The following is a 25456-nucleotide window of genomic DNA, read 5'->3' as shown; positions in this document are numbered from 1 at the left end:
TCCTGTTGCCTGTCTGCAGTTATGCAGCCCCGTACTCACCTTTGTACTTTCATATTGATTCCATAATGGTGTAATATGTGTGTCCAAATGTATGATTTCACATGGCACTGTAGAAGCAGGAGAGCTAATCAAATACACACACACTCACCCATGTACATATTATGTGGTATTCTGCCCTTTCTGCTCTTTTGGCTCATAATGGTCCAATCTTGCCCCTGTGATGTTTCTGTCACTATTTCTGATGCTGGAAAGCATATGATGACTTGATCCCTTGAGCATGACTGAATTGAAGGAGAGCTCATACACATTCAAGAGTATGCACTTTGGAGTCTCCACTTATGCATTCCCAGTATGCACTTGAAAATATCCTTCCACAGACTTGCAAATGTGCACTTGAAAGAGTTCACTCAGACTGTGCACTTCAAGTGAGCAGTAAAAAGTGTGCACTTGTAATTGCTCCACAGTAAGCACTGCATTTCAAAGTGTGCACCTATGTACTTGAAATGCAAACTTGACAGTCTTTTAATCTACTTGTAGGCGTGTCCTTGTTACTGAACATGTTAAAGTTTGAAAGTTAAAATGTACTCATATGCACGGGTATTTGTGTAGTTAAAAGTTATCACATATAAGTGTGCTATCAAAAGTTTGCGCTCCTACCTGAAAGTATTTACTCAAATATGAGAATTGCAGTATGCACCTATAAGTGTGCCCTGTAAGTGTATACTTAAGCTGTTCACTTGGAATGTACACCTTTACTCGTGCATTTGTAAATGTCACTCTACAGTGTTCACTTCAAAGTGTGCTTTCAAAGTGAAAACAACAAAGTGTGTGCTTGTTAGTGGGCACATCATAATGTGCACTCATACACTTAAAGTTCAGGACTTGAAATTAATTGAAACTGTGCACTCAGAAGTGTACACTTTAAAATGCGCTCTTGTAAATGTAACCTGCAAAGTGTGCATTTTTAAGTGTGCACTTTTAAGTCTGAAGTCATTCACTTGAGAGTGTGTACTTATGCATACGTACGTTGCACTTTTATATATATATTTTTTGGTCTTTTTGCCTTTTTATTTTATAGGACAGCTGAAGAGAGACAGGAAATGTGGGGAGTAGAGAGCGGGGGAAGACATGCAGGAAATGGTCGACCGGCCGGGAATCGAACCGGCGACCCCTGCGACGAGGACTGTAGCCTCTGTATGTGGGGCGCTTAGACCGCTAGGCCACCAGTGCCCCTACGTTGCACTTTTAAGTATGCATCTAGACAGGGGCGCTGCCAGCAATTTTTAGCCTCACCATTTCACTTAAATAAACTTGGGCATCCCTAAAAATATTACTCTTCAGACCTAATTGCAACAGTCTGCTGACAATGGAGTATTTGATGCAAGACTGATAAGAAATTTGCTGAATGCCATCTTTTACAGTTCATGTCATTGATGATCCTGATAAATTCTCAATAGAGCTAATTTTATTTGGAATGGTCTTTTTGACACAATTGTTGAGATGTGGTTTAGATGAGTGGTTAAAGTTGCCAAAGGATACATTGTTCTTGAGCGTGTATTCCATCTTCAAAAGAGAAGCTTAGTGTTATGTTTTCATTAAAACATAAAGACATGGGCTTCATGAACACAGACATTTAATGTCTCTCGTTGTAGCATAGCTTGTACATCCAACATCACCACATTGCAGGTAACTTCTTCTACTACTATATCTCTGTGTAACCATAGCAATATGTACTTAACAGGTTATGGGACCTAGCACTCACGGACACCTAGTGGCTAAGAGTAGTATTGACTCCTATCACTACACTTAGGTGCCTGACCATGTTTTAGAGGGATACTGCAATACAAGCAACAAACAAACAGTGTATTTCAGGCCCACCGTGCATGGAGGAACATTTAGTAACATGTCGACCATTGTCACACTGTGTGCTTTCTGACAGGTTCTGGATTTGAGGACTCATAGCCAGATTTTTTTTGTAAACAGCTGAAAAAAAAAAAGCAACAGGTAGAGTTTCTCTCGCCTCTGCAAGTCTACACAGCCCTACCGTTACAGGTCTTTTGTGGACAAGAAGAACAAGCACAAAGCTCCACAACTTTTGGGGGATACAATCAGTGGTGGACCAAGTACACAGCTTCATTACTTAAGTCAAAGTATAGATCCCCCTGGTCAAATATTACTCCAATACAAGTGAAAAGTTGCTCTCTCAAATAATTACTTGAGTTACAGTACTGAAGTACTTCAAAGTATTTCTTAAAAAATCTCAAAACATTGTATTTTTTCAAAGCACGAGTGCAGTAAAGAATACATAGGAGTACATTCTGTTAAATTCTGTTCATTTAGAAACCATTACTTGAAATCTCTAAAAACTATACCATGGAATAAAAACAGAAACTAAGTTACTCCAAGCACAGACAACTTAGTTGGAAATGTTCATCTGAAGTTAAACAAATTTTACGTAGCTCAACACACTTTCTCAGGTTGGACAGTGAATGTTTGTATGTTTGGGCAGAGTGGGAAACTGGGTGAACATTTCAAACATTACGTATCATTCTTCATTTCAAAAAACTCCAACACGGGCTGAAGATATGACCATGGGTGCTCAGGTGGAGAATTATAGCCATCATTACCACCTCTAAATGAACTGCCTGATCTGAGTGAAATTTGCTCTGTGTTTGCTCCACGTTCAACCGTGGAGACACATGATATACAGGTACGACTAAACCACTGAGACAAACAGAACTACACAAACACATTTTACTGTCTTAGGGATCAGATTTCAGAAAAGAGAAGGAAATTCATGAGCTGACTTCAAAGCAAAAGTAGTGAGAAACTAGAGCATTGATAGAAATGTAGTGGAGTAAAAAGTACAATAAATGTCTTCAGAATGAAGTGGAGTAAAAGTAATAAGTATCCCCCAAAAATACTCAAGTAAAGTACAGATACTCAAAAAATGTACTTAAGTACAGTACTCATGTAAATGTACTCTGTTTACTGTCCATCACTGGTTATTATTACCAGGGCCGCCCGTGGCATAGGCAGTATAGGCAAATGCTAGGGGCGCTGGCCATCCATAGGGGTGCCGCTAAATGAGTGAGGAACAATCCCTCTCACCCCCTGCATGAGACTGTGGGGTCCCTGAGCAGCTCCTTCAACAGCAGACTGAGACTCCCACCCTGCAGGACGGAGCGCTACCGCAGGTCCTCCATCCCATCTGCAATCAGACTGTTTAACACCAGCACTGCTGTGTCCCGTTAATCAGCTGTTCTCATCTTTCATTACACTACATGGAAGTTACTATGTGACTTGGCACATTCACAAATAAATACTGTATCCATCTGAATCGCACTGTTCTTCATACTGTATATGTTTGTTTTTAAATAACCTGGTGCAATTTTTATCGTGCAATAACTTACCTTATCTATTTATCAGATAGAAGTGTACATAGTGTGTATATATCTGTAATAGTGGCCATATTTTATTTCATTTTACTTGATTTTATTCTATTTTATTTCATTCTATTTTATTTTATTATATTATATTTTACCCTTGTCATTGCTATTATTGTTGATATTATATTTTTTAACTATGTTAGTACATTGTTGTATTCCCCTGTCCCACGTTGTAAGCTGCTGTAACAAAAGAATTTCCCTCAATGGGAGACCAATAAAGTATATCTTATCTTATCTTATCTTATCTTATCTTATCTTATCTTATCTTATCTTATGAAAATCGAAGATAATAGGAAAAACAATATTGTTTTATTGAATTTAACTTTGGATTAAATAGCGGAATGATGCCAGTAAACATTTAAAACCTTGTGATTCACTTTTGGTTTTAAAAATAATGGCATGCAAACAATTTTTGAAGTCTTTCAGTATTCATGATTTACCTGTTTTTGTTTTGTTGTTATTTTTCCTTCCACTTTGGAAGCTGTTAGCTTAATTAGATATAAGCTGTAGGCTAGGCTTACAGTTGTGCTCATAAGTTTACATACCCTGGCAGAATTTGTGATTTTTTTGGTAATTTTTCAGAGAATATGAATGATAAGAGAAAAACTTTTTTTCCACTCATGGTTAGAGGTTGGGTGAAGCCATTTATTGTCAAACAACTGTGTTTACTCTTTTTATATCATAATTACAACTAAAACTACCCAAGAAATCAAACATTTTGCCAGGGTATGTAAACTTATGAGCACAACTGTAAATAAGCATTTTGTTTCTGCCTTTTCAGTCATCACTTAATACATTACTGTTGCTTTGTTTAAAGTGTCGGCTGGTCTTCAACCAGCCTAAGACAGCTCATGTCACTCCCCTGCTCATCTCGCTACACTGGCTTCCAGTTGCAGCTCGCATCAGATACAAAACTCTAATCATGACTTACAAAGCAGTCACCAAAACTGCTCCAGTTTACCTGGAACCCCTCATCCAGGTCTACTGCCCTTCTCGCCCGCTATGTTCAGCCGCTGAAAAGCGCCTAGTGCTTCCAGCATATAAGGCCTCAAAATCACTAGCTGGACTCTTCTCTTCTGTTGTCCCTAAATGGTGGAATGAATTGGCCAACTCCATTCGATCTGCAGAGTCCCTCTCTACTTTCAAAAGACAGCTAAAGACCCTGCTCTTTAGGCAGCACTATGCACTTAGCTAGACTGTTCTCCACTGTTGTCCCCAGTGGCAGATCATGTCGTCCAGCTACAGTTGACTCACACTGTCCTGCTCTACTCTGGGAATCTGTGTTCAGGTCTGGAGTGACCCAGCACTTGGTACTTTGGTCATTATTGTGGTGATGACATGTTAATTGTTGATGATGATAATGGAAGATCTTAAATGGTTTGGTTGCTTCATTGTAGATGTTCCTTATTTTATTTTAATTTTTTTTTTTTTAAATCCTTATTTACTTTTGTGCATTGCCTTTACACTGCTTGGCAGTACCTGCACCCAAATTGACTTGAAGCACTTTGTTACTCATACTGATCTTGTTTCCTCTTGTCTAGATCTTTGCTTGTGTTGTTCTTGTTCTCGTATGTACGTCGCTTTGGATACAAGCGTCTGCTAAATGACACTGTTTGCACAGTGAAAATTATTGTGCTATATAATGACTGAATAAATTCTACTACTATTACATTGTGCATTTTAAAATTGCATAATTATTTCCTTGCTAAATATGAGTGTTATTGCCATTTTGTTAATGTTCTTTTAGAGTTTTTTTTTATTTTGATATAAAGAAAATCTGTAAAACATAAAGCTGTATCTCAGTTGTCTTTCAGTGTATATGTGATGTGATTGTTAGAGTTGGTTATAACACAAGGGGCACCAGTTAAAATCTGGCCTAGGGCCCCAAGTCGGTTAGGACTGGCTCTGAGTCCTACCAACAGCAGCTTTAAATTCGTGATGTGATCATGGACTGTATAGAATAGGATGTGATTATAGGATGTGATTTTGGAGCGTGCTTCTTTAAATCTTTGGTGTGCGTGTCGGTCCGTAGTGGTGACGTGTCTCTAAACTATCTCCTCCCCCGGTTCCTCCTCTTCTCCTCCCGGTAGCTCAGTAGTGAGTGTGGTCAGACTTACTCAGTTCAGGAACACAGAGGAGCACAGCTTGGACATCATGGGCAGTGAGTATGACTCCGGCACTCAACTTCTACGACACTGTTGTATAGGGTCTGTGGAGAAAGAGGACTAAAATACAGTTTCATCAACTTTGTCAGTTAACATTGTTAGCACTAGCATTGATAGCAAGCTAACGGAGCTAGCGTTGCTTTCTAGCTAAACGGTAGTTGGTTCTGTACTCTTGTTAGCATTTGATGTTTCTGTGGATTTGGTTGGATTATCAGTATAAGGGACATCTTATGTTGGCTATCTTCCTTACGTGTAGTGAGATATTTTAAGAGAAATGCTGGCACCAAAGGGCTTGAAGCATCTTCTATGCTAACATGTTAGCCACTCATTCAAAGACATGGACAGTCTAGTGATGACGACGCATAACACCTCCAGTCTGCAGCACCTATTTAAACTGCCTCGTGTTCATAAGAAACGTGTGTAGTTGATTATTTGAAGGTCTAGTGATATACCTAGAAGTATTATGATATCAAATGTATTATTTAACGTGTGTTATATTCCAGTATTGTACCATTGTAAGGATGAGTGTGCCTTAGGTCCGCCCACCATTCACTGCCACGTCCCACTGATGACCTGCTATTATTTCAAGTTAACTCACAAACACTCTCTCTGTTTTGTTTTTTTTTCAGTCAAATTCTTGGAGGTAATAAAGCCATTCTGTGCAGTGCTGCCAGAAATCCAAAAACCAGAGAGAAGGGTGAGTTGTACTCTCTTTTGATTGATACATTTGAGTCTGTCATATCACTTGACCTTGCACTAAGTCATCTGTTCCCTGTAAATAACTCTTCATAACCTGATTTAATCAACAGATCCAGTTCAGAGAGAAGGTATTATGGACTGCAATCACTCTTTTCATCTTCCTGGTCTGTTGCCAGGTAAGTGTCCACAATTATTCTTGATATTATCTTCACATTATCTGTTGCTGCAATCATCTTAGTTTCAACTACTCCAAGGTTTATTCAATATCTATATGACTGTTCATATGGGCACTACAATCTTGTGCTTTTACTTCTGATCAGCCTCCTCCTTAGAACCTTTTATGAGATAAAATAATAATAATACTTTATGTATATAGCACTTTTCAATACAGGTAACAAAGTGCTTCACTTCAGTGCGCAATAAAAACAAGAAGAAGTGCAAAGCAAAATGAAGCGATAAAAAATAAAATGAAATAAAAACTAAAAAGTATAAAAGCTTATAAAACAGACCCTTAAAAACTGTTTATTTTAAAACTAATAAAATGAAATCACACAATAAAAGCTTTCCTGTAAAAATGTGTCTTGAGTAATGACATAAAACATGGGACTGATTCTGCAAGTCGGATCTCCTCTGGCAGGCTGTTACAGAGTTTAGGAGCCCTGACTGAAAGGGTATATAGAGGGGAAAGTCCATGTTGTGCTTTACAAGTCAGTAAAAGAACCTTAAAATCAATCCTAAAATCCAAAAAAAAAAAGTCAAGACCGGACAACTCACTTTTTTTCACTTGGGGTTCAAAACACAAATTTTAGTCAAAAATTACACCAGAGGTTTTTGGCTGATGGTTTAACATTGTTGAATGTATCAATTAATCAGTCCTAACCAGCTGCAGCTGTTATTTCCATTATTATTTCTGTTTTGTTAATTTTATTATTGATTATCAGTTAAAATGTCAATGACATATAAACGTTCCTGAGTTCTGCATGTATCCTGCATTTACCCAACAACTTCAATGTTGAAATGTAGGAGGATTTGTATTTGGGAAAATTCCTTTGAAACTTTGAATTCAAAGGTTCTTAGAAATAAGTTCACCTCTCTATGAAAGTGCTTTTGAACATAATGTTAAAACCAGTAATTTTGTGAATAACAGCTTGAGGTTGATATTAACTATTTATTCCATGTGTATCATTTGTATATACCTTTTAAATTTTCCTTCTTATTTTATTTATCCATTCTTTATTTTTATTTTTATTTTATTTATTTAACCAGGTGAGTTAATTGAGAACCAATTCTCATTTGCAATAACGACCTGGGCGAGAAGGCAACACAGTTGGCATGACAATAAATAAAAGACAAAACAAAAAAACAGAGGACATATTTGTTTTTTATTTAATTGTTTTCTCTATTTGTTCTTGATTATTCTTGTACTACTCTTGTTACTATGTCTGTGTTCCTGCAACAACCAAATTTCCCCCTGTGATCAATTAAGTCTTATCTTATCTTACCTTATCATGAGTGTCACTGTGCTAAAACAAAAATCACCAGCTCTTTAAGCTGGTCACAGAATCATTCTCTTACACTGTGAAACTATTATCTTTTCAGATCCCTCTCTTCGGCATCATGTCATCAGACTCTGCAGATCCATTCTACTGGATGAGAGTAATCCTGGCCTCAAACAGAGGTATTTATCTCGCTAATGATTGAATAGAATCTTAAATGAAGCTGTCCTCTCCTGCTGGTGTACCCTAACCTGACTATCTCTCTCCAGGTACCCTGATGGAGCTGGGTATCTCCCCTATCGTCACCTCAGGTCTGATAATGCAGCTGCTGGCTGGAGCTAAGATCATTGAAGTTGGAGACACACCAAAGGACAGAGCCCTCTTTAACGGAGCGCAGAAATGTAAATACACTCTTATCGGGTTGTTATCTGTGAAGATATGGTCAGAAGTAAGGATCATGGCCACAGATTGTTTAACCAATGTTCATTTTTTTTCAGTGTTTGGAATGATCATCACTATTGGTCAGGCAATTGTGTATGTGATGACCGGCATGTATGGTGACCCCTCAGAGATGGGTGCAGGGATCTGTCTGCTCATCATCATTCAGGTAAGAAGATTATTCTCCTTCAATTTTCATTGAAACTGGCCTTCTGACTTTTGTTTGCTTCCCTCTGAAGTTCTCAAAGTATTGTTTTTTTTCTGATCAGGAAAATCCTGGGCAGCTATGTCAACTTTTAAACAAGTAATAATCCCCTCAAATAAATGTCCTTGAATAAGAGTGTGAAACTGATGCCACCGATAGAGACTTCTAAGTGAAGTATAAAAGGTGCATCAAGGTTATTTCCGAGTATGTTGGAGAAGCCTCCTATTATGTCAGCACATAACATTAAAGTAATTATTGTCTTCTGATTATGACAAGAGTAACATGACCAACAGGTTTGATAGATGAGATCACCACAAAGTAAAATATGCTGCAGTGCTACTCTTAGAAGTGCAAACTGTTATTAAGTTAGCTATAAAAACCAAATGGTCTAAGTTGCATGGGCAGAGTAGAGTAGACTCCCTGAGGAAATGTATGGCAAAAAGAGACTGCCTCAGTACTTTCTCAGCTGACTAGGGATGGGTACCTTTCACAATTGAACCGATACGGTACCGATACCCCGTACCTGGGAATCGGTATCGGTACTCAACGGTACCAATTTTCAGTACTTTTGTGTGTTTATGTGGTAATAAATGTTAATTTGTTTAAAAATAAAATCTAAATTTTTTTAAATTTAACATATTTATTTCTCATTATATAAACTTTAACAAATACATCAAAACAGCATCCAGCTGTTAGTATATATACATTTCTTCAACATGAAATGAACAGAAACAGGATTCTATAGGTGATTAGATATATTAGCTGACAGGTGTTGTCGCGTCTAATTGCTCTTTCAGGAGTTTATCAATTAACACACCTGAATGCCTGCGGACGGGAAAAGGTCTCTTTATAATAACAGGACACACAACTTACCTGTTGGGCATTCACGCACACAGGAACGGTTATAAGCAGGACCATAAGCAGTCCGCCTCAACTTAATCCTCCTGCAGCTCTCCCTCACGGTGAGTGTGGGCCGTCAGCTGCAGGCTCTGTTTGGCAGAGCCGCGCAGATGCAGAGAGCAGAAACGTCCACCTGATCAGTCTCAAACTTTATTACAGGGCGAAAGTATGGAAAATCGCCTATTCTTCCACTCCCTCACAGTCACAAGGATGCGTTTAGGTACCGAAACATGTTACCGCTTGATTTTACGTGAATCAGTACTCGGTAGTACAGACGGAATTCGGTTGGTACCTATAAAAGTACCAAATTCGGTATGCTTCTCCACAACTGACTGTACCTGTTGTGTTTTTTCACAGCTCTTTGTTGCTGGGCTGATTGTCCTGCTGCTGGATGAGTTGCTCCAGAAGGGTTACGGTCTTGGTTCAGGTATCTCACTCTTCATTGCCACCAACATCTGTGAGACGATCGTGTGGAAGGCCTTCAGCCCCACAACAGTGAACACCGGAAGAGGTAATAAACCACAGAAGAGTCTTTGCATGAGGGATTTAGATTTGTAAATGTTGTACCATTGGACCAAAAAAGTAGACCACATCACTCCAGTTCTTAGATCCCTACACTGGCTTCCTGTCTGTCAGAGAATAGACTTTAAAATCCTGCTGATGGTTTATAAAGCACTGAATGGTTTAGGCCCAAAATACATTGCTGATCTGCTGCTACTTTATGAACCATCTTGAACTCTGAGGTCATCAGGTACTGGCCTGCTTTCAGTCCTGAGAGTCAGAACGAAACATGGTGAAGCAGCGTTTAGTCATTATGCACCACATATCTGGAACACACTCCCTGAAAGCTGTAGGTCTGCACCAACTCTCACCTCTTTTAAATCAAAGATTAAGACTTTTTTATTTGCCACCGCCTTCCTATCTTAGCTCATTTTAACCCACTTTGAATTAAAATTTTAATGTAATTTTTAATATATTTCTAATTTTCCTTTTCTTTTCTGTTTAATTATATTTGTCATTTTAATTATGTTCTTTTATGCCTGTCTGAATGTCTCCAATGCTTTTAATGTTTTAATGTAAAGCACATTGAGTTGCCCTCGTGTATGAAATGCGCTATACAAATAAAGCTGCCTTGCCTTGCCTTGCCTACCATTGTAGTGATCTTCTGCACTCTGCAGAGCTGAACCTCATCCCTTTATCCTTTTGTGATTGTAGGTACAGAGTTTGAGGGAGCAATCATCGCCCTCTTCCACCTGCTGGCCACTCGTACAGACAAAGTGCGTGCATTGAGAGAGGCCTTCTACAGACAGAACCTGCCCAACCTCATGAACCTCATAGCCACTGTGTTCGTTTTCGCTGTAGTGATATACTTTCAGGTGAGCTTCTGTCTTTTCTCAGAGTCTAAAATAAGAACATTTAGATTACAAAGTCCAGGACTGTAAAAAGTGAAGTTGCTCAAAGTTGTCCCACATTCTCACCTCCTCTCACAGGGATTCAGGGTTGATCTGCCCATCAAGTCAGCACGCTACCGTGGCCAATACAACACCTACCCCATCAAGCTCTTCTACACCTCCAACATCCCCATCATCCTTCAGTCTGCTCTGGTCTCCAACTTGTATGTTATCTCCCAGATGCTTTCCACACGCTTCAGTGGCAACTTCCTGGTTAATCTGCTTGGGACTTGGTCTGTAAGTAATCATTTAATCACACCTTTATTCTTCCATTATACAAAGAATGCCTCTCAAAAGATGATACAAAAAAGAAGAATGGTTGTGATTTTCATTAACTCACAATACTATAACTTTTTCCAGCTCACTAAAGCCTGTGTTACTCTCTCATGTTTGTAGGACACATCAACAGGTGGTCCAGCCCGTGCCTATCCTGTAGGTGGACTCTGCTACTACCTCTCCCCTCCTGAGTCGTTTACCTCAGTTCTGGACGACCCGGTCCACGCAGCCATCTACATTGTCTTCATGCTTGGATCATGTGCCTTTTTCTCCAAAACCTGGATTGAGGTTTCAGGCTCCTCTGCAAAAGATGTAAGTTGCAACCTCAATAGAGGAAGTGATGTTTTAGGCTTTTTTTAAACAGACTGTTTTTAAAGCCACACCTTTTTCCCCCCACTTTTTTCCAGGTGGCCAAGCAGCTGAAGGAGCAGCAGATGGTGATGCGGGGACACAGAGAAACCTCTATGGTTCATGAACTGAACAGGTAAACTAGTAATAGTGTTGAATTTTTTTTTTTTTAAGAATATTTTTATTGCACAATATCATTGTATACAGTTCACATTGACAAATAGAAGCAATCATATTTTTCTGTATTCTTCTAATAACATAACAGCGGCCTAAAAGAACATACAATCATAGTAATAATGATTCATATTATTTAGTGGATTTTGTACATAATAATGGGCAGCAAAAAAAAATCAAAACTCATGTTAGAGGGTAAAAATAAATATAAAGAAAATTCAAGTCATTAAATGACAGAGTAAAACATGTAGAACACACAGCCATCAGTGTTACAGGGTTATTCTTAATCTCTCATCCAACACTGACATTCTCCCCCAGACCCCTTAAATGTCTCAGCAATGGTCCCCATGCCTTATCAAACACTCATCCTTCCTGCAATCTTGAATCCAAGCTTTTCCAAATCTAGGATCTCGCCCAGCTCCCTCAGCCACATCTCAAATGAAGGCACAGCATCAGACTTCCATAATCACAAATTAAGTTTTTTAGCCAAAATAGTACCAAGATATACAGCCCACTTGTCACTGCCAGAGTTCAGAGTGGTGTCACTAGTAGCTCACAGAATGGCCACCAGGGGATTGGGCATCCATTTCTTGTTGAATACTTTGGAGTAAAAATCAAACACTGAAGTCCAAAATGAGTGAAGGTTAGGACAGGTCCATAGTTGGTGTGTAAGGGTGCCAGCTTGATACTTGCATTTGTTACACAATACCGATACACTGGGATACATATTGTTTACTTTTACTTTTGAGTAGTGCAACCTATGAATTATTTTAAATTGTATCAGATTCGGTCTAGTATTTACTGAGCAATAATGTTGAATGTTTATAAACTTTTATCTGAACCTTACATTATCAACTTGACACCGTTTTAAGGCTCAATGTTGACATCAGCTTTAGGGTACATTCCTGAACTGGTAGATCTGCAACCTATAACTACTGGATTCAGCAATGTGACTTGTAATGTTATCGATAACAGCTAACATCATGTTATTAATATCAGCTTGACAGATCATGTAACTGCTCTGACTCTTAATGTAAGATAAGAATGCAATAAATAGGCCTTGAATGTTTCCAAGTGCTTACAGTTTATACATGGGAAAATAAACCCTGCAGATATTCTACCTTTTTCAAAGCTTTTAGCCAGCAACCCTGCTCAGATTTCATTAAGATATCCAGTTTACATTGGGATTATTTTGCTTCACATATTGATTCATAGTGTGTAAAGAAACATGAGGCTCAAGAATATGTCTACAGGTTTATCTTAAAGAATGATTGATCTTTGTCAGTTTCTCAGATCTTGTAGCTACTCTAGCGCATTTTCAAAGAAGTGTCACATTTTGGAAAAGGGGCGTATTCACTTTTTCAGAGTGAACTGTACCCTGTTTTTTCAGGTATCAATGCTAAGCTAACTCCTATGTCCCCCATATAGCTAACCTACAGACTTATGGGTGGTTGTTAATTCTGGCATCCAACTCTGTGAAATATATGCAAGTGATTAAGTATCACCACACGTATAGAACTTTTCCAATAATCACATTATAATGTATGCTGAGTATATTGAAATATGTACCTACCATTCTCTCTATTTTTAATTTCTACTAAAAATCATAAGGCAAAATATGGTGTGTTTCAGTATTAGTAACAATGTCTGTGTTTTATGTTCCAGGTACATTCCTACAGCTGCTGCCTTTGGAGGACTGTGTATAGGTGGTCTATCAGTGATGGCAGACTTCCTGGGAGCCATTGGCTCTGGAACTGGTATCCTGCTGGCTGTCACCATCATCTATCAGTACTTTGAGATCTTCGTGAAAGAACAGAGTGAAGTGGGCAGCATGGGGGCCCTGCTCTTCTAGAAATGAACAGTATCATTTCACCTTTATAAACTTTATAAGAATGACCAACATTGCATTTGTTTTACATCCACGTGAAGCCCCAGCATCGCCGGATATCATGTTCAAGGGCAGTTGAAGAGTCTTTGGGGATCTCACCTATAACAGGAGCTGCACAGCGTATTGCTCCTCCACCAATCTTCCATTGTAACACAGAGACTGACATTTCAGTACATCAGATTTACTGTCTGACTTGATCTCCCTGAGATTCATGTTATGGCTTCCTCTCCTCTGCTCTGCATGAAATGAAGTCCCTTTGGAGTTTGGTCTTTTTTCCAGACTGACAATAGAGCGCTTCAGTATGCAGGCATACTCGACACAGAGGACGGACGTCAACTGCCTGCGTTGTGCATAAAAAACATTTGATGTTCTGCTTGGTGTTATCTTAGTTTATACTTTTACTGTCATCTTTGGTATGTTTTCCTCTGCACCAACCAATTAGGTGTGGACCATCAAACGCTGAGTTAAAAACTGTCATTTTCCTGATGTGTGACCCTGTGTCATGGCTGATATTTGAACAGGGTCTTGTAAGAAGAGAAAGTGGTGCTCACTTTAATCCAACTGTCAAAAGAAGTCATTATTTTTGTAAACCGTCATCTGATAAAAGATTGATAGGTAAAGGGTCCCCCCTGTTTTAATGTATGGCATTTCCCAGGGGATGCAGTATTAACTCAAGTCTCGTTTTATTTTTGATACCCTAATCCTGAATTTTTTTTGTTTTTTAATTATTTGCTCTATATGTGCTGGCATTAATTGCCCTCCATACCTGACAAATTGTGATTTTCTGTACATAGGCCACAGATTAAATATCTTTGAATTTGTCATAAGTGTAAGATAAAAGCTTTTGAATACTTAAAGTAATGCATTTCAGAACAAACTTCAAGAAAAAACATTCACAGTAAAGCCTTTTGTGAACAAGGGTTCATCTTTTGTCTCTCTTACTTATTTGGTCACTTGTTGGGTCCAAAGTCAGATTGTTTCCTATAACACAACAACACAATAATAGTCCTTTACTGATTGTGATCTTGCAACAGTGCCATAACAAAGCTCTGCCGTAGTTATACCTTTGTACTTTAGTACTGCATCCAAAACAGCTTATTATTGGTATCCCATTTAGTGATTTCACATAGTGCTACAGCATTGCAGAAGCACGGGGGCTAACACACATGCTGACATTAAGTTCATCCAGTACAGGACAGGAGATTTATGCCAGTTACACCACCTCTGCAATGGTGGGCTGAAGTTGATCCACTGTATGTGATACTAACATCAGAGTGTGAATTGTGCCAGAAGTGTCCAAATTGGGCAAAGCATCATGTCCATGCTATAGCATGAACTGTATAAAACTAGGAACAGAACAACAGCTCTATGCTCACCTTAATTCAACAGCTATTCCAAGTGAAGTCAGAGCTTTTAGAGCTCCCCCTGCTAATTGGCTGCAGGATAGAGGTGCATTTCGACCAAGAGGTCTGTGGTGTTTTAGCCCCCAGAACTAAAAGGTTCCTCTGCCCCCATTGTGGTCTGCGTTTCGACCGTGGGCTGAAGTCCCGGGTAGATTGTGCAAATCAGGTCAGTGACGTACGGACGTATGGAGAGAAACAAATTATATTAAATGATATTTTGAAATCTTAATAAAAAACTGAACTAGTATGCATTCCCAGGAACTCCCTCTGTGTTTCTGTGTAAACTCCACAAACACTGTGACGTTCAACCGAAAGTCCCAGGACCTTTGAAAAGTACTACCCCCCAAGCAGGGGCTTTTCAGGGGGGAGTTATCTACCCCTGAACTAAATTTAGACCCTAGTTCCTCCGGTCGAAACGCACGTAGTTCAGGGGTGAAGTCCCTAGTTTCGGGGTAAAGTGCCTGTGCTCAAAAAACGCCTTAGTTCTGACCCCCCACCTCCTCCATTGTAACAGATTGAACATGTGTCAAACTAGAAAATAAAATACATGTCAGAAACAATTTTCTTAAACATGGTTTTAGTCATAGCAGCTCATTTCATGCTGACTTATGTGTAAGTGTTCAGAGAAGTGTAGTTTTAATTAGTTATTTGATGTTTGAAACAGATGACTGACAGCCCTGTGGACTAATGAGGGCTCCTGCTGGGTTCCTTACTGGAGTACAATTTGGACTCATTACACGTAGAGCAACTCCCTTTCATTGTGTATTGCAACTGTCCACTTCCCTCTGCGATGCATTCTGGGATACAGGCTCTCATAAACTAGAGTATTATTAAACTCTCCATAGCCACGACGGCCCGCTGTGTTCTGCTGTGGATTGTACAGACCTGAGGGATCTTTGCTGTGTTTTGTCAGTAAGTTAAGAGTGTGTTTTGGTTAGGGGGAAAAGTGTGACATCAGTCCAACAGCTCCACCAGCAAGATTGCTTATTAGGACCTTGGCTTCACCAGCGCAATCAAGGTGGTGTTTTGGCTTCACATCCCACAATGGGAGGAGAATGAGGCACATTGTCCTTACTAATATACAGCCAGTGGTTGATAACCAACCTTTATGTGAACTGAGATTATTACCAACGAACGTATGTGACACTTTTGTCGTCAACCCCTTATCACAGACCCGACATGAGAAGCCTTGTGATGTCTGTGCCTCAAGCTCCAGACCTTCTAAAACCAAACCCAGTGTGTTGATAGCATGTATGTGAGGGATAAATAAGAGAATGTATCACTTATCTTTATCAAAAGGTAGAAGTGTGAGGTTTCAAAGTGGAACACTTCTTCATGTCTTAGTCAATTTTTTATCATTTATTCATTTTGTTGGTAGTTGTTCAGGGTGTGATAAAGTGCACATTCATGTTTTAATTTATGTAGCTTTGGGTAAAATTAGGCCAAGAATTTGGATGTAGTCCACCTTCATGATTAAGAATTACAGTGATTAGATTGAACATATTTATTTAAGGGGAAATGCACAGGCACAGGGCAATAATGAGTAGAAGAAAATGTAGGCATGGTCAGATACTGCACTAAATGAACTATGTGAAGAAAATGTAGGTGATTTACTGATAGTGTTTATGTTACAGTGTACATACATGTCTACCAGTTGTATAACCAGTTGGTCAAATTGGCTAGAGCTTGTGCCATACCTGTTTAAATGGTCCTGGTTTGTTTTGAAAGGATGGTGAGATGAACCCAAAAGCCTCTGTTATGACCCTCGGTTAAAGCAGTGGTTCCCAAAGTGTGGGTCGGGACCCCCTGGGGGGTCGCGAGACACTAATTTGGGGTCGCAAGATGTCTTCCAGAATTGTTTTTCTTTTTGAAATGATCTAAAGTTACCTATATTACCCATTATTCTAAAATGATATTTAAATTTAAAATAAAATATTGCAGAATTAAAAATGTTTCATTAGTTTTCTGTATTTCTTTGCTGCCTGTTAAGGTTAATGTAAGTTAACAATGAATTAATAGAAGCATCAGTAGCAGCAAGTTAACTCACGGCACCACAGGAAATACAGCCGGGTGTGCATGTAGGTGCTTAATTTTCTGCAGACCAGCTAAATGAAGTATGAAACAACATTTAATCACTTCGAGGGGAGTCGCGAGTCTTAGTACCTATATTTTGGGGGTTGCGAGCTGAAAAGTTTGGGAATCCCTGGGTTAAAGATTAAGTGAATTATTCCTGTTTTGCTGTGCAGCCCTGTACCCTCCTCAGCAGAGTGGCTGTGTTTCTGTGTGAGCGTGTCGGTTTGTGCCAGTGAATTAGGTGCTGTTGCAGGTGTGGTCTCTGATTGGCCTGTTCAAACCAAATCGAAATGACTGGATGAAGACGGACATCAGTGGTTTAAAATCTCAGCTGCTGCAGGCTGCTCTTCCACTTCCAACAAACCAGAGTTAAACTGTTTGTCTGAATCTTCAATCTTGTGTGTGAATTAGATATTTCGATTAGCTTTTGATGGTTTGATGATAACTGGATTGTTAGCTTGTGAAATAGATTTTAAACTATTTCACTGTAAACACTGAGCACTGAGTAGCAGCAGAGTAGGAGTGAGTAGTCTTTTCTTTTAGCATTTTTCTCCTGTTTTTGTGTTAGGACATAAGGTAAGGTATCTGTCATTTGTTTACATTTTTTGTTTTCTGTTAGGGAAGATTGGGACAACTTTTTGGTTTTGGTTTTGGCATATTGCTCAAGCCCAAAGTATATTAAAACTGCTACTTTACTATGTTTTACTGGTTGTCTTGGAGTGTGGGCTCACCTCATGTTATGTCTAGGTTTCCTCCAGGCCGGGGGCATAACACTTCACACAGAAACTATACTACTGGCAGGCTTTTTCCCCTAACAAATAGAAATACACACACACACCAGATGTGTTAGAAAGGAACCTCCAAAACAGTTTAAATATTAATACATGAACCTCATGCTCTAAATCAGGAGTTCCCAAAGTGTGGGTCGGGACCCCCTGGGGGGGTCGCAAGACACAAATGGGGGGTCGTGAGATGTCTTCCAGAATATATATATATTTTTTAATGATTTAAAAATAGTATATTTTAACCATTCTAGTAAAAAATTTTGACAAAAATAGTTACTTAACTTGCAATAAAACCATGAAAATAGAAAATGTAATGAGTTTTCTGCCTTTCTTTTTGCCAGATGACTCCTAAGTTTAGTGTTAGTGAACAGTTAATTATCAAAGCATCAGTAGCAACAGGTTAATTCATAACGGCACAGGAAACACAGCCACATGCTCTTCTAGGTAGGCTAAATTTCTGCAGACCAGCTAAATGAAGCCACATTAAATCATTTTGAGGGACAGTGGGGGTCGCGAGTCTTTGGCACCTATATTTTTGGGGTCACACGCTGAAAAGTTTGGGACTCCCTGCTCTAAATAACTCCTTATGTCTAGATGACCTGGTTTTCTTTTCTCAAGAACAAACATGAACTTCACAGGACACATCTATCTAGTCTGTAAAAGGGGACATTTTCCAATTTTCCAACACTACCAATTTCCCCCACTGTGAGGCGCCAGTTTATCACTTATGACAACTACTGCAAGGGTTCCAGCTCGGCTTTGTGTTGAGATTCTCCATATTTTTGCTTTGCTCACGGTGGACTCAGGCGTTTTGACATTTGAATATATAATTCATAAGCATTTAAATTGAGTCACTCAATACAAACTTGAACATCTCCTTTTTGTTTAAATAAAAGGGTGGTGGAAGCACAAATCCATATGGTAAACCATTTTGGTAAAGGTAGTGGATTCTTTTTTTTTTATGAATAAACAATTCTGTGGCGTAGAATACATGTTATCAAAGTATTGATGGACAAATCATTCTATTTCATCCATTTTCATTATTATGTCAATTTCATGGAGACGGTTTGGAAGACCTTTTTTTTTAAATATATAATCAAACATGCTTTAAAAAGATAAAGAGAGGTGGATGATTGTTAAAGAATCTCCTAAACGGTTTAGTGTTTCTGAAGTCATGTGTTTTACTACATCATGGATGAAGTCTCCATAAACTTTTATGTTTTACTATGTAAGTGGCAGATGTAGCTGGTTGTTTGCTTTATGTCACTCTTAACCTAACCAGAGCTCAGAGGTCTGTCTGTGCTCAGCTGAGATGTGGTATCCTGCCTCTGGCATTAGAAACAGGTCGCTTCCACTCTGTTCCAGAGGAGGAGAGAAAGTGTTCCCTGTGTGATCTGGAGGAAGTTGAAAATGAAATGCACTTTTTATTCTACTGTCCATCCTATCATGATCTCAGGTGCCTCTTTTTCAACAAAATATCAGAAAATTGTCCTGATTTGTTTTTCATGTCTGATGAAGATAGACTTCAGTTCCTGTTTACTCACAAAGTGTTCCAGTTTGCTCAGTTTGTGTTGCTGTTCAGCAGCGTAGGAGCACACTCTATGTCTGATTTAGTTGTTGTCACTGTCAAATGTTTGAAGTGTACCACTATGCTTTTTAATTACTTTAGGTCATTGCTGGTCATGTGCAGTATTGTAACTGCTCTTCTTTTTCTTTTTCTTCTTATGTTGTTGCTCCTATGTTGTCTTGTTTTTGTAGTGTCTTGTAAGTCCATATGGGCTGGGCACCTTTTCGGTGCATTACACGATGAATAATAAATAAACTAAACTAAAAAAATAAAACACGTAATAGCTTCATCTGATAATTAACAATTCAGCTGACTAAAGCCCTGTATTATATGAAATGGAGTAAAAATGACAATATTTCTATCTAAAATGTACTGAGTAAGTTTTAGTTGGCAGAAATGACTGGAAATACGTCAGTATGACTCACCACACACTGTAGTTAGTTAGTCCCACACCACTCACAGCTCTGGAGTTGGAAAGTTTCTTGTAGGGCCTGTAACACTATGCCATCAAAAAACATATAACACACTGATGGGCCAAGCATTTTTACTTGACTGCAGGCGATCAAAGGTCACCATGGGTCATACAAGAGTTGACCTATTTGCAACAACTAGTTTGTTATGGTTCTCTAGACTATGGTAAAAGCAGGATCAGTTCTTTCTGGATATTAAAAGACATGTATATTAATGTTTGAATACATTTAGAAATGGATCAGCATACAGAGTTTAACTAATTCATTTTCAAAGGTCACCATGGGTCATACAAGAGTTGACCTATTTGCAACAACTAGTATGTTATGGTTCTCTAGACTATGGTAAAAGCAGGATCAGTTCTTTCTGGATATTAACAGACATGTATATTAATGTTTGAATACATTTAGAAATGGATCAGCATACAGAGTTTAACTAATTCATTTTTGTGATTTAAAGTGTTTCCTCTACCTACAGCATTCAGCTACCCTTTCAAAAAGTGTTATGTCTGTTAACGTTTGTGTGTTTGTCAGTGTTGTTTATTTGACTAGCTGGTAGATTGCAAACTAAATTGCCCTTCTGGAATCAATAAAGTTCTCTGTATCTGTATCTGAAAAAGATAATGTTTGGTAGGGATTAAAGAAATAATTGTATCATTATCTACAGCTGTGTATGGAAAATTAGGACCTGAATTTGTTTTACTCCCTAGCCCCATTACTTTTGCATACTAGCCTATCCCAACCTTTATTGACAGTCTATGATCCCAACACATGAGAATAACCCTTGTAGGTCACATCATAGTAGTTCAACAGCTTCTGCCATAAAGGTGGATCAAGACGTCATGAAACTCATCCTCCAACCTACTTCACAAATTGTTGACCCAGCCAAATGTTCTAAAAGTCACTAAGCAGCTGACTCCAACACTAGCAATGTGTTGCGTGGTGTAGTCATTAAAAGTATTAAAGGAAAGGATCTAGGTGAGGTTATAAGTGAATTGTATCTTGTTTCACTTATTTAACAGCATTAGTTATAATTGCAGTGACAGATTAAATGATCTGGACTGAGAAAAGGTGTCAACACTCAGACTTAGCTGCAAGGCTCATAGAATTTCAAGGAGTTGCCAACCTCAAAATGAATTTAGAATATCCCAGCCTGTTCTAGTAACTCTGGAAAACTACCACATGATCCTCTGCTAGGACTGAACGACTATAGTTCATTAGAGAGGAATCCTAATTTAAATCACTTACTATGAGTTCATCACTGTGTCCAAACACAGTTTCTAATAATTACAAACTCTGCATAATGTCATGAAGAGTTGGGCTACTTATTGTCTGGACTGATTTAAAAAGATGTTCTGCCTTTAATTGTTACCAAACACGATGCAGTATTTGAGTACATGTAGCCTACTTTAAACTAATATGTGTCTTTTCTAACAAAACACTGCTAAATGTCACTAAGTGAGTGTTATCTCTGAGCATAAAAGATTATTTAGGCTATAGAATAAAGCCAATTGTCCCTTTTAACCCTCCTGTTATGTTGCGGGTCAAATTGACCCATTTTAAAGTTAAAAAATCTAATAAAGAAATGTTAAGAGTATTATTTCGTATTTCTAATGTCACAGTAGATGAAAGACTAGTGGTATTCAGACGTTCCTTCCATCTTAAGTAATATATACCTTCCAAACCAGCTAAATAAAGCATCAAAATCTGGGCTGCATATGACAGAAGAGGTGTCTCTTGTTAATTTATCAACATCACTACATTAAAAAAAAGTGAAATAAAATTTAAAAAAATCAATGTCATGTAAAACAATCATATTTATACTCAGGGCTTTTCAGTTTACATTAAAACAAGTTTTAACATGAATTTCAGAAAAAAAACGAGTGAGTAATCCTCATTGAACCATGATCTGTGAGAATTAAAGAACACAATTGCACAAAATATTGATTTAAATGGTTAGTAATGGAGTTAATAACGAGATTTTAAAAAGGTTTATTGTTTTTTTGGGGGGGTTGGACACTTTTGGATCATTAAACATGCCCCGGGTCGAGGTGACCCAGGAACCTTATTGCTTTCTCTAAGAAACGAACAGAACAGGAGGGTGAATGATTGAGAAAAAACATTTGGGTCAGGGATTTGCACAATATTTTTCAAACAGAGTATAACTGTGGAGTCATGATTGGGTGTTTGAACAGTTTTGCAAAGGCCATGAAAAGAAAAAAAAGCTCTGCTGTCATTAGACCTTTTGACTGTAATTGTAGCTGATCGCCGGTGACACTGAAATCCAAAGCAGGTGATGAGTTTTATATAAAACACACTGTGACCCCATAGCCTACTTCCTGACAAGTTTTGCGAGGAGTTACTCATTCAGCTCACATATAGAGGCTGAGGAAAGGTTTCGGATATAACGTCAAACCCACGGTTCTATTACATGACCTAAATATAATTTAGTATGTGGCTGCTATCAACAGGCGGTCTTCTGATGGGTTTCTGTGAGGACACTGCGGTTTCAGGCACATTTGGGCTATTTTACGACGCGCATGTTTGCACAAGCAGCTCCTGACCTACATTCTCTCTATCCCAGCCAATCTCCAGTGATATTTTGGCTTTCAGCAAACACAATCTGCGGAGAGAGAGGAAACAACGTGACGGGGGAGGAGGAGGGGCGGTGAGAGTCACGGTGAGCACCGCCCCATTCGCACGTGCCAGCTCTTCCGTGCAAAGATCGTCTATGTTCACGATGATAGCCAGTCATCACTCCAAAGACTGCACCAAATTCCGGTTTCAATGAGTGGGCGTCAGCCACGGGCACAGTCATCTGCTCACGCAGCTTGGACCCGAGAAGGTAAGGCACGTGGACAGGCTTTGACACAATAACCTCTCATTGAAGTATATTGAACCATTTTATTAATCACTATATGGCTTATTTAGTTTAGGAGACTTTTCACATTTGTTCTTTTGCCTACTTATTTTTCCTATAAAATCATTTAAATGTACAGTTCACAAAGTAGAGATATTAAGAAAACAGAGGATTTTTTTCTACTACAATGTGAGGTGAGTGTGTCAAAGCCAAAGCCTGTGCACGTGCCTTAACCTACTTAATAGTAGATAGCTAACCGCATGTGATGAGTGTGTGGGAGTGCAGGATGATTCAGGTATGGCTTAGTAACCTGAAATCTGTTTTGGTACACCCCATTTTATTTCTTCTTTCTTTCTTTTTTTCTAACAACATAAAAACATCTGAAAGCCAGGTCTGTTTACTGTGCTGTTTTCAATTTGACTTCTGGACATCAATAAGGATCACAGAGTCAGTAATCTTCCTAAATTTACTGATGGACATACATTGACTAATGCAATCAATCATTCAAAAGTACAGTGAAAGGAAAATTAAAATGTTATAGAAGCAGGCACATTAATATGGGATTGGTGCTTTACAATGGCACATACAAAACAGTGTGATGAGCAAGATTTTTACAAAGTTTAAAAACACTTGAGTTATCTTCAGATGCATGAAGTATATTAAGAAAAGAATCACAATTCTTATCCGGAATACTGTCTGCACCTTAATATCATTTGCACTATTATCTATTTACATTGTCCATTTTTAAACTGTCACTGCACTACCTGCACTGTGTACATAGGCTGTTTTTTTATAACTGTATTTTATTATATTTTATTGTATTTTATATTTAACTTTTTGATATTTAAGAGCTGGAAGAGAGAAACAGCATCTTGTTTTTCCTGTATGTCTTTGTATATATATTGAAAATTGACAATAAAAACCTTTGAATATTGAATCTTGAACAACTCCAAAAAGCTTAGACAGTATGTAAAATGTTGATAAGAAAATAAAACAAAATTGGATGGTTTTCAAATCAATTTAACCCTGTATTTACATTAAAGTAGAGCAAAGATACCATATTTCTTGTTGAACTTTTATTGCTTTTTCATTTTTTTGAAACATATATCCTCATTTTAAATCTGATGCCAGCAACACATTTAAAACAAGTTGAAACACGGTCATGTTTATCATTGTGTTGTATCAACACTTTTTTGAACAACAATCACAGAGGAACCAAAAAAAAAGAATGGGAAAGCGAGGAGACCGGTATTGGGAGTTTTGAAAGTGAAATTTTGTCCCTTCTTTGCCTGATAGGATTTTAACTGCTCAACAATACAGGGTGTCCTTTGTTGTATTTCTCATTTCATTATGGATCAAATGTCCTCAGCTACCTATGCTGGGTTGCCCCTCTCTTCTTCAGAGCCGAGGATGCAGCACCCATGATTTCCAAAAAGAATATCACATTTTGATTTTTCAGACCACAGGACAGTATTCTACTCTGTCCATCTTAAATGGGCTTAGGCATTGAGAAGTCATTTCTAGATTATGTTTACTATGGTTTTCTCTTTGCTCGTTAAACTTTTAACCTGCTTTTGGGGATGCAGTGATGAACTGTGTTCACTGACAATGGTTTTTGGAAGTAATTTTTCAGCCCATGCAGTGATTTCCTCTACAGAGTCATGTCTATTTTTTATGCAATGGCATCTGAGGGCTCATAGATCATGGCCATCCATCCTTGGTTTTCGGCCTTGTCCTTTAAAAAATATCATTAAAATATATCATTAAAAGATTGTCTAAATCTTTTGATATTATTTACTGTAGACGATGAAAACCACAAATTTGCTTCATTTTCTACACTGAAGAAATTGATTCTGAAACTGTTGAACTACTTGCTAATGCAGTTCTGAAAGAGCCCAGTCATTACTAACTTGAAAGTGTCTTTGGTTGTTTTATGCAGTCTTTCACTAGCAAGGACCACACCAACAACAGAATGAGATTTGAAAGATAGTTTATTGATTACGGACTATTGTATTGATCAATATTGAACTTGTCGCTTTGGGGAAGCTTCGTAGGGGATCCGCCATAGCACCCGGGCACGACGAACCCCCTCAGGGCCCTATGGACAAGGAGGAGAGGAGCAGAAGGAGACAGGGAAGGGAGGGAGGGATTCAGAAACGAGAGCGAGAAAGGAGGAAATGGTCAGGTTTGAATTTATGGGAAAACGGAAGAGGCGCGGTTGAGGTGTGGCCCTGCTCCTGAAATTTTGATATCATCACCATTTGGTTGGGAGATTCTCCTCCAGGTTTTTTTTAGCCATTCACAACTTTTCAGTATTTTGTAGTCTGTCCCATATTTTTTCAAATGTTTACTGGCATTGCATTTAAAAGGAGCATATATTTTTCGTAAAACAATATGTATACACTACCGGTCACAAGTTTGGACACACCTTCTCATTCAATGTTTTTTATTCATTTTAATTACTTCCAACATTGTAGATTAATACTGAAGACATCAAAACTATGAAACAATCTGGTTTTACCATAATATGGATTACAACAGTAGTCAAATAGGGCTATCAATTGTGTACTAACCCTACTTCTGAACAACACAACCGATGGCCTCAAACACATTAAGAAGGAAAGTAATTCTACAAATGAACTCTTGACAAAGCTCATGTTAATTAGAAACCATTCCAGGAGACCACTTCATGAAGCAGACTGAGAGAATACCAAGAGTGTGCAAAGCTGTCATGAAGGAAAAGGGGGGCTACTTTACATAATCTAAAATATAAAACATATCCTGGTTTGTTTAACACTTTTTTGTTAATTAA

The 25456-nt window shown here is 38.4% G+C and overlaps 1 protein-coding gene across 1 annotated transcript; it reads left to right on the top strand.

Moving 5' to 3' along the window:
- The first annotated feature begins 5327 nt into the window (after nt 1-5327).
- On the top strand, nt 5328-14412 carry LOC117815991 (protein transport protein Sec61 subunit alpha-like 1). The gene is made up of 12 exons (XM_034688044.1): nt 5328-5610; nt 6244-6311; nt 6424-6489; nt 7913-7991; nt 8079-8210; nt 8307-8416; nt 9710-9863; nt 10568-10728; nt 10843-11040; nt 11200-11391; nt 11487-11563; nt 13267-14412. Exons 1-12 carry the CDS (start codon nt 5604-5606, stop codon nt 13451-13453), a joined length of 1431 nt encoding a protein of 476 aa, XP_034543935.1. The 5' UTR covers nt 5328-5603; the 3' UTR covers nt 13454-14412.
- Nucleotides 14413-25456: the final 11044 nt, after the last annotated feature.

This window comes from Notolabrus celidotus, chromosome 1 (assembly GCF_009762535.1).
Source record: "Notolabrus celidotus isolate fNotCel1 chromosome 1, fNotCel1.pri, whole genome shotgun sequence".
NCBI classification, from domain to species: Eukaryota; Metazoa; Chordata; class Actinopteri; order Labriformes; family Labridae; genus Notolabrus; species Notolabrus celidotus.
Note: the sequence above shows the minus strand (reverse complement) of the source record. Positions and strands in the feature narration are given on the sequence as shown.